This window comes from Tachypleus tridentatus, chromosome 6 (assembly GCF_004210375.1).
Source record: "Tachypleus tridentatus isolate NWPU-2018 chromosome 6, ASM421037v1, whole genome shotgun sequence".
Lineage (NCBI taxonomy): Eukaryota > Metazoa > Arthropoda > Merostomata > Xiphosura > Limulidae > Tachypleus > Tachypleus tridentatus.
The window spans coordinates 92,184,952-92,195,157 of NC_134830.1; the positions used below are offsets into that span (position 1 = coordinate 92,184,952).

General features: G+C 27.9%; 1 protein-coding gene across 5 annotated transcripts in view; it reads left to right on the plus strand.

The window, feature by feature from the left end:
* Positions 1-9,930, plus strand: part of LOC143253045 (conserved oligomeric Golgi complex subunit 5-like) — a 94,232-nt gene extending 84,302 nt beyond the window's left edge. For all 5 annotated transcript variants that reach the window (XM_076506151.1, XM_076506152.1, XM_076506155.1 and 2 more), the window contains 6 exons: positions 627-689; positions 2,056-2,159; positions 3,558-3,692; positions 4,828-5,140; positions 7,947-8,026; positions 8,352-9,930. In XM_076506151.1, the coding sequence (XP_076362266.1) occupies positions 627-689; positions 2,056-2,159; positions 3,558-3,692; positions 4,828-5,140; positions 7,947-8,026; positions 8,352-8,472 (816 nt within the window). In that variant the 3' untranslated portion in view covers positions 8,473-9,930. The remainder of the gene's footprint in view (positions 1-626; positions 690-2,055; positions 2,160-3,557; positions 3,693-4,827; positions 5,141-7,946; positions 8,027-8,351) is intronic.
* The last annotated feature ends 276 nt before the right edge of the window (positions 9,931-10,206 follow it).

Here is a 10,206-nt window from a genome sequence, read left to right on the forward strand (position 1 = left end):
TTAAAATGAAGTGAAAGCATTACAAGGGCTTACAAAATATGTTAAGTCTTCTGAGTAGTAATAAATGACTTGTGTTTCAACAGTCACATATCTTTAGAGAAATTTAACTGGGGTAAAGTCAGCTCTGAAAGAAAACATATCTTATGTGTATTTGCTTGTACATAAATTGATTTATGTCAAACAAACTATAAAGTTTCTTGTACACAAAACAGTGAAAATAAAGTTATTAGCAAATGTTAACCATTAAATGTGCCATAAGCAACATATACTGCTAAAGGAAAGTGAATTATGTAAAATAGAAAGTAGTAGTTTAAATCAATAAATAAGAAAGGAAAATGCAAATGTCGTTTTTGTTCCAGCTGAAATGCATGTGACTGTGTACTTCTTGTATCTGTTCTAAGCTTAAATTTAAATTTTACACCACACACATATGAAATGGTTATCATTATCATACAAAAAATATAAAGTATGAAAAATTATTTTCCACATTTACCATTGCAATGGAAATTATTTTTCCTAAACATTTGTGGGAAGAATAAAGATGTGAAGGATATAAAACTGATAGTTAATTTTGAATATGTTAACAGATGAAAAGTATACGTTTTATTTTGTGTATCCCTTACCAGTTCTTGGATGGCCCTTCACCACCATTTCAAGAGTCTGCAGAAATTATTCGAGCCTCACTTCAGGTAAATTGATAAAAATTGGAAAATAGGCATTTTTTCTTGGGTGTTAAGAAATGAATTATTTATATGCATAATTCCTGGGCTCTTTTTTTGTCACATCTTAGACATGCTGCTTTTTCAAATAATTGCATGAAAGTGTAAAAAAGGGTTTGTTGATGCACAGTTTCTCAAAAAAACAATTAATTATGTCAAAGATGTTGAAATAGACAATTAGTATTATTTTATAATAGATGCTTAGTTAAAAAGACGAAAATTGTTTTGGTAGTATAGTGATAACTATTCTATGTTTTAATACAAAACAGAGTATAAATTGCCACTGTAATCCATATATTTATATATATATATATATATATATATATTTCAGTATTCACATGAATATTTTTTTTCAAAAAATATATCTATGTGACTGATAACACTATGTAACACATGGTTCCTGGATAGTATGTGTTATTTTTTTAATTGCTTATGTTGTAAAAGTACAGGAAATGCCATTATTCCCTTTAAACTTTGCTTTTGTGACTTGGATAATGAAATTTAGAAATTAACCTATTTTCTATGTAAAAATGGGCAAACTTGCACATTTTTATTTACATAAGGTCTGAACAAAACAAGATATGAATCAAGATTTACATGTATTTATTTATACTGAAGTTATACAAAAATGAACAAAACTGTTTTGAAGTAGTTTATTGAGATTTGTGACTGTAATGTAAATCACTTTCACATATCAGCCCCCAAATATAGTCTCGCATCATGTTTTCATTATATGCTCCCAGGTCACAAAAGTAAAGTTTGAAGAGAAAAATAGGTCTTTTTCCATTTACTTTAGGCATAAGCAATTGGGAAATAACACTTTCTGCCCAGGAACAAGAAAAAGTAAAAATCTTGTTACATAGTGTTATTTTTAAATTTCTTTCTACAAATACTACAGAAAAAAAATCTGAAAATAATGTGTAGTTTGTCGTATGTTTCATGTGAAAGTTATAATGCTGTATATTGTTTCACTTTACCCTTCAGAAGGTGAATGTTGGTGTTCATCCTTGCTATATGCTATCCAAAATATGGCATTTGCATATGCATTAATAAGTTGATGAAATCACACAAATGATAGAAAGTTTTATTTATAAACAAGTTAAAATAGATTTATTGTAAAATACTAAATATTGTATTACTTCATTCTGATATAAAAATGAAATGACTGGAATGATTGTTAAGTTTAATTATAAATTAATTAATGTTATTTACTATGTACATCTGACTAATCTTTTTTTAGTTTCTTCTTCATGTGTTATATGCAACATAAAATATAAAGGACTGTGCATTTTTTTGTTTTGTACATAACCTACAGTATTCCAAAATTTTTGAACAGTCTGTTCCAGTGCTCATGAGCCAGGCTATTCATCCTTTGATGAATTCAGTAGCTGAGGCTATTGAAAAAATTATTTTGACTATGCACAAGGAAGACTTCTCAAAGTAAAAATTCTTTGGTTGTTTTAATAACTTAAGTGAATTATAAATAATTTCATTTGCTAAAACCAAATGAAGTATTTTGCCACATATTCCTATCTGCCACTATGTGTGTGTATGTATTAATCAGATCAATTAAAACAAGGTCTACTATACAAGTGAATACAATGGAATTATATTACACTGTAATATTATACCATTAATATGGTTGCTACTTAAAATGAACAGTATAGTAATGTGTAAGGTTATGTAATGTCATATTATGTAATGCATTATGGTAGTTTTTGTTTATCTGACAAAATATTGTAATTATCAAATTAGATCAGAAATTATATTAATTATCAGTACAGTACTCAATTAATTAAATTCAACACACTTTATAACTAAGGTTGTTTAACGTAATAAACTGCTTAGCTATGTTGTATTTGTGTTTGTTTTTCTCTTTCAAAAATAGTTACTCATCATAGATACAATCAGAAGAACTGTTCCAAATTAACTTTATTATCTCTGTTGATTCTACACATTATTAAGTATCTTGTATTTTGAAAATGTCTTGGTATAGAAAGTACAGTTAGTACAGATTATTACCTATGGATAATTTTGGTGTGAAAATTCAGACATTGTTTATCTGGCCCAAGTGACAAGCAATTTACATGTGATTCCATTTTTAAAAATGTTGCTTTATATCTAAAATAAACCTCTGGTTCAACAGCAAGCTTGAGAACTTATGCTAAAATTTGTGATATGGTCCCTGCAGTGGGCATAGTTTAGATAACCATTTTTACAGCTTTGCAGTTACTTAATTAAAAGAAGTCTAGAATGACATACACGATGATCAGTATAAAACAATTCAAATAATTTGTCTTGTTACCATACTTTTCATTTTCTTGAGAGTCATTATCAAATGAATAATATTTATATGAAATTTAGCTTTAAAACTTGTTTCAAAAGATGTAAACAAAATTTCTTGACACTGATAGAATTTAGTGTTTGTAAAAGGAGCATATTATGATTTACCTGAAGCAAGAAGTTGTAAGAAAAAAAATCTAGTTTTTTACAGTACTACTAGGAAGTTAACTGTTTGTTTCTGAACTACTTTTGTATCTTTTTGTCATGAAATTATTCTTTCAAAAAATAAGGTCTTTAAATACAAAGCAAATAAAAGTAATTTTTATTAAGGAGATTGTCAAAGAATTTATATACTCTCATTTTATGTCATACTACTGCATGTAAATGTGTGATGACTACTTGTAAGAATGGTTCTGATCTGACAACGCTATAAATCTTGAGTCTTTCTTCGTAGTGCAGATCATTAATTTTATAATACTTTTATGAGATAGGAATGACAGTAACACACATCTCTGTTCAAGATAGAGATTGTTAATTTTTTATTATATTTATTAGGTCTGGACAGGAGAGTGACAATAACACACCTGAACCTCCTTGTTCTCTGTACATGAAAGAACTACAGAGTTTTATATTTCGAGTTAAAGGACAATATTTTTCCATTTTACCAGTGTGTGATTTAGTGCAGAAAAAGTAAGTATCTTGTGGGATACATTTTCTAGAATGTACGTTGTAACATGTTTGTAACAGAATTACTTTTATACATTTATTTTAAAATCTGCTCTTGTTGTCAGGAAAAAAAACTTGCATGTGAAGAATAGTGCCAACTAGCATTCCACTCGAGTGTATCTTTGTATTAATATAAAAGTCAGTTTTGCCTTGTGAACCGTTGACAAAGCATTGAGTTCCAGACCAAATAGAGGACTTAATATTATTTGTAAGTTTGTAAAACGTTTGCATATAAATTAGAATGAATTTGCTGTTTGTGAACCATTGATAAAATAATCAGTTCCAGACCAGATAAAAGACTTGGCATTGTCTGTAAGTTTGTAAAACTTTTTTATATAAATCATTAATTGTAGTAATTATTATTATAGATTGTATTGTTCTTTGTATATTAGAATATATTTGCGTTAAGAAAGAAAATTGTGTGTATCAAGTTTTTTGGCAAATATCATAAATTTATACATATTGACATTTAAGTAACTTCAAAGTTGAAATTGTAATATGTAACGTACATAGCATAATAAATTGAAAACTCGTCCATGAGAAATTAAAACATACAGTATGTTTCATTAAAGTTACAAGAGATTCTTTCATTTTTATTGCTAACATAATGTAATACTTGTATGTGGTATCTGACATAGCATATATATAGAATAAACGCGTACTAGCTTGTTTTTTTCACAAAATCTTTTACAGGCTATTATAAATCTTTGATTAGTTTTAATAGACCTTAGTGAATAGCTATTGCTTTGTAAGTTTTTTCAAATATTGTAAAAACGTTTTGGTGACAAATATTAACATGTTGAATTAACATGGATTTTTTTGTACCACTAGCTTTTAATCAGAGTTAAGTCTTGTGATTGTTCTATCCAAACCCCAAATTATATTGTAATTTTCTGTTAACAACTGTTATATTGAAATTATTTAACTGTTAATTAATTTTAATAAGAAAGTTCTATAGATTTCATTGATTATGAGTAATTATAACATTTTTGAGCAATTTTATTATTGATTTATTCAGTAAATTAACAGTTTAGTTCAGAAAACTCTGCCTGGTATAATTTTTAGGCACCAAAATTTTTTTATATTTATATATTTACAGTATTCAGCAAGTAGCATGCAGAGCCATTGATTTTTTTGTTCGGCATGCCAGCTTAGTGCGTCCCTTAGGAGATGGTGGAAGGATGAGGCTTGCTGCAGACTTTGCTCAAATGGAGATGGCAGTTGAAACACTCTGTTCTAGAATTGGAGAACTTGGCAAGTCGTACAAGCTACTTCGTTCTTTCCGTCCTCTACTATTTCAAACTCCTGCCCATATTATAAAGTCTTCTGTAGTAGGAGATATTCTTCCTTTTCCTATTACTCTGCATTTTCTTTTTTCAAAGGCACCACCAGAGCTCAAGTCACCATATGAAGTAAGTAACAAAACCTTTAACAACTGTATCAGTATTAGTTTTTCTCAGAAGATTATGTTAACAGCTATTTTTAGAGATGGAAATTCAGTTGTTGTTTTATTTATATAGGAAACTTGTTCTTTTCTCATGCTAGTGATAATAATAGTAATTATTCTTAAAGGTAGAAAATTGTGACTACTGGTGCCATTTTTAAACTCATTTCTGTGCATGTCACTGAGTTACATTCAAAGTTTAATTAAACCACTTAATGAAATTAGCATTATGAAATGTTTTATATTATGTAAGTTTTCCTTTATTTAAAAATAAACTGCTGAAACAGTAATTAAAAATTTCACATTCGCTCTCACTTGAAGTGCAAGCAGCTGTTATATATTATCTTTAGACTTTAAGTACAGGCAGTGACTATGGTTAAAAATATTTTTCTTCCTGGCAGTAAATTATGTATACATACATTTCATTCAGTAGTAACTTGGTACACATTCATAGAATTGGCCTTGAAAGGTAACTGTCATAGAAACTCCCAAGTTCAAGTTATGCTATGACCACTTGAAAAGTAGAAGTTGTATTGCTAAGTGACAGTTTTAAGTTGAATGGCATGCTTGTAACCAATAGAAAGAGCAGGTTTTGCTCTTGAAGGTCATTACTGTAACAAACTCATTACAAATGAAGTGAAATGAGTCTAAGCCCATTGTTGAGAGCAATGTCCATAGCTCTTGGAAATTTTTCTCATTTTATATATATATTAGTTTGATAGACAGGTTGTATTTAGGTTTTACCTTTATGTTTTAGTTAATTATGTATTACTTGTATTTGAAATGTTTAATGATTTTTTTTAAAATTATTTTACACTATGAATACCTGAAACAGCTTTTACAAACATACAAGAGCAAAAAATATTGTGTGGACTAAACTGTCTTGCTAAAAGCAATGTGATATTGCCTGCAAGCACTTCTGAATGTGTGTTGACATGAATAAAGCTGAATAACAGAAAAGGAAAATAAAACCTTAAAAATAAACTATAAGTGTAAATATACAAATGTGAAATTATGCATGTTACTCAAAGAAGATATTTTTAGATAATTTTTCTATGAAGATTTAAAAGGTGTGTACATATTTCTGTTTCTTAATTTTAAACATTTAATTTCACTGTGTTGATGATAATAGCTAGAGTTAATGATGTTTTAAGGAAAATGGCAAATAAAATATAAACATTTATCTTAAAAAAATTTTGATTTTCATTTAAGAGATTCTAAAGATTGCTCACGTAAAATGTAAAATCTGTAAAATAAACAATTGGTATTATACTTAAAAGGAAAATTATTTTACATATGAACTATTCAGGGTCCGAGTGCAAATAATTACGTTAAATAACAGTCTTATCAGAAAAAGTAAAAAATAAAATAAAATTAGATATTTTATTTTTGGAAACAATATATTTTTAGGAAGATTATTGTCAAATTTCGGCCACTTGTTTTAATTTTGTAATGAAATATGACTAAAGACACATTATCTGTCCTCTGATCGAGAAGACAGGTGTTACTGGTTTTAGAAGTAGAAGGACTATTCTCTGATTTAGGAAGAACCAACAGGTAGTTAAGAAAGTTCAAGAGTATTGACACATTTGGATCATGATGGATTGAAGAAACTTGGCTGGTAAAAACCAAAACAAAGTTGAGAGAGCTTAGTTGTATGGAAATGTTGGAACTGTAACTTATTGATTGGTAAGAGCCAACAAGAAGTTGAAAGTATTGAAATGATATTGAAGAAACTTAATGATTGGTGACAACTGACTGGAGGTTTAGAGTTTAGAAGTACTGAAATATTGAAGTCATAAGGAACTGGAAAGTGTTATTAGTTAGTAGGATCCAACAAGAGGTTGAGAGAGTTCAAGAACACTGAAAATTGAGATTGTAAAGGACTTGAGAGTCTCTGTTAGGAGGTGTGAAATTAAATTTTTGATTGTGAAGTCAAGAAAGTAAAAAATAATTAATTAACAAATAAATGAATAAACTAAAAATAATAATCATGGAAGTAGAATTTGAAAGAGAATGGAGAAAAAATATATATATACATATGCACATACACACATGCAAAAATAAAATAAACTTTTTTGAAGGAGTACATCATACAAGATTTAATATCTTAAATATTTAGGGAAATGTAAAAGTGCTACATTTCTCATAAAGAATAATCTTATTAGCTTAAATTGGACAACATTGTATTCTGTTATTGCTGATAATTATGTAGTGTTAATAATTATCTTAAATTATTAAGAATTAGAGTGAAATAAGTATACTTAGTGAAAAGTTTCATGGTAAAGGAGTAGATACTCAAAGACTTTTCACCCATTTCATTTATCAGTATTGTCAAGTAAATTCAGAAACCTTTCTGACAGAAGTATAAAAAAAAAATTGTGGCACAAGATTTAGGGTTTTTCATTACCTGTACAAACCCTTATTGAAATTTACCTTGTATAGTTCAGTATTAATATTTATTAATACTTGAATTAGTATCAGTAGTGGCTAGTATCTTTCTTGTTTCGTGTAAAATTTAAAAAAAAGAGAAAAAAGGTAAATCATAAGGCTATAGTATTCATGTCCACTTTCACATTAATTATAAATATTAATGTATGTTTTGTACATCTATATTTGCTGTTTGTAAGTTTGCAATTGTTTTCACGTAAAATAAAGTAATTGTAAGAATATCATGTTGAGAATTTACTAAAGACGATTATTTAACAGCACTTTTCATTAGTCTTGTAGTTTTTATTTTAAGTATCATTGATAGCTATTGAATTTTATATTAGGTTTCTGGCTGGTCAATTGCTGACTATTCAAAATGGTTAGATGATCATTCTTCAGAGAAAGACCAATTATTATTTATCAGGTGAGTTAAATGTTACCGTAGTTAATGTACATAGGAACCAGTTTTCCTACACTTTTTGAATCTGTAGCCTAAATATCTTAGATGAGTGACTGACCATTATATAGTATTCTTGGTTATTCATATTTCTGTAAAAATTAGATATTCTGTTAAAAATCAACTATATGCAATTGTTATCTGAAAACAATATAAGCATTTAACACAAATGTTTTTTACTTTCTTTATTATTATTTCAAGTTTACTGTATTTTGTGCACTCACATTTTTCCTGATAGATTTTGCTTTAGTGTTTAGTTGTTTGATTGTACAACCTGCTGATCTGTTTAAAGGTGGACATTAGAAGCCTATGTTAATACTGTGAAACAACGTCAGGGTCGTGAGTTCTGCTCCATCTACCCTATCATGCTTGAATTACTACATCTTGGCTTACAGAAACTTGAAATAAGGTGATGGATTAAATGTATAATACTTATATTTTCAGCACAAGATAAATTCAGGCCCTCAGAATCTTTTTCAAAACTTATTGGTATTTGGAAAGTAAATATATATTAAAAAGAGTTTTTGATAACTGTTATACTTCTAATAAAAGTGTATTTGATGCATTGTATTTATCGAAATTACCATTACTTGTGTTATTCAATGTAATAATCGTCTGTTCTGTTTGTATGTTGATTGCTTAGAAAGACTGGAGATATATTTTGTATTAGCACTATATAACAGAAGTTCTGTATTTGTGTCACATCACAATAAAGGTATTCAGACTACACTGAAACTATAAGCCTAAGAATCTCTGGTTTTAAAAGTAAATTCTTATTGCTTTTCAGTTATTCATACATCAAATTTATTCAAATATTTTGAAATTGTTACTACAAGGGAACTTGTTATTTTGGTTTGTTTGAATAATGTGTTTATTAAATTTTTATAAAAGGTATAAATCAGTTTAACTTTTACGTATAATTTTAGAGGATTGTAAGGAAAATTTTAGATATAAAGCTTGTAAATGTATCAGGTTGGTTATGTATGATTATCAATTAGAGATAGATAAAATGATGAATAGTAAAATCTTATGTAACGTGCTTTCTGTGTATAACATAGTTGAAAAGATGAATACTTTTGAATAAACGTTTTCAACCATTAAAATATTAAAGTATAACTTTTCTACTGAATGTTCAACTGGTTTTATACAGTAACCACCTAAATGAAATAACAGTATAAGTATTTTTGAGGCATCAACTTTAATAATTTTAGGCAACATGAGTGATTTCAATGAAGCAAGAAGTTTTTGCTGATTTCAGTGTAATAAGTAATTGACCAGGATTCTTACTTGGACCCTACAGTGAAGGGTTCTAGGCTTTCAACTTGTTTTTTCAACATTCTCAGTGCAATTTTCAAGGGTCTCATAGGTAGAATTTAATAAACAATAAAAAAAGGAAAAAAGCATTTCATTGTCAACTGAAAACTTGTTTACAATGTACACTATATGTTTACCTTCTGCAAGTGGAAAAGAGCATGATAATGTTCAGTAAAATAAATGTTGTATGCAGTTCACACTGCATGTTATTTCCCTTTATAAATGCAAAGTAATTTTCATAAGATTAAAAAATTTTTTTTTCATCTGAAAATTTTCAATTCTCATCTCAAACCTTAAACATCCTAATCCTAAGTAAATATCAAATGATTTTATCAGTAAAACTTTATATTTTATTTATCCTAACTGTATACAGGTTGGTTGGTTTGACCAACATTGTAATCACCGTAAAAAAATTATGAAATAATTATAAATTTTCACTATTTTCTGTCTGGAATGATTGCAAATTGTAACTGAAAACCACAGTTGTTTATCCTAAGTAGTTTATAGCTTGTAACAGTATACAGCTATTGATATTAAATTTTATTGTTTTACTGCTTTTTGAACTGTCTAACTACTATTTGTACCATATAAATTACAAATAACATGGTGAACGTGCATCTCGCGTTACTGTATTGCATTACATAATACACAACTATTCCTGAGTGTACCTCATAACAAAGTTATTATCAGTATTATTATATATTTCACTACATCTAACCTTAAAAGTTACCAATTTTTATATATTAGTTATTTTTTAATAATAAATAAAGAATACACATGAAAACAAGAAATAAAGTACTTACTTGGGCACTTCTCTTTTTCTATGCTGTTGG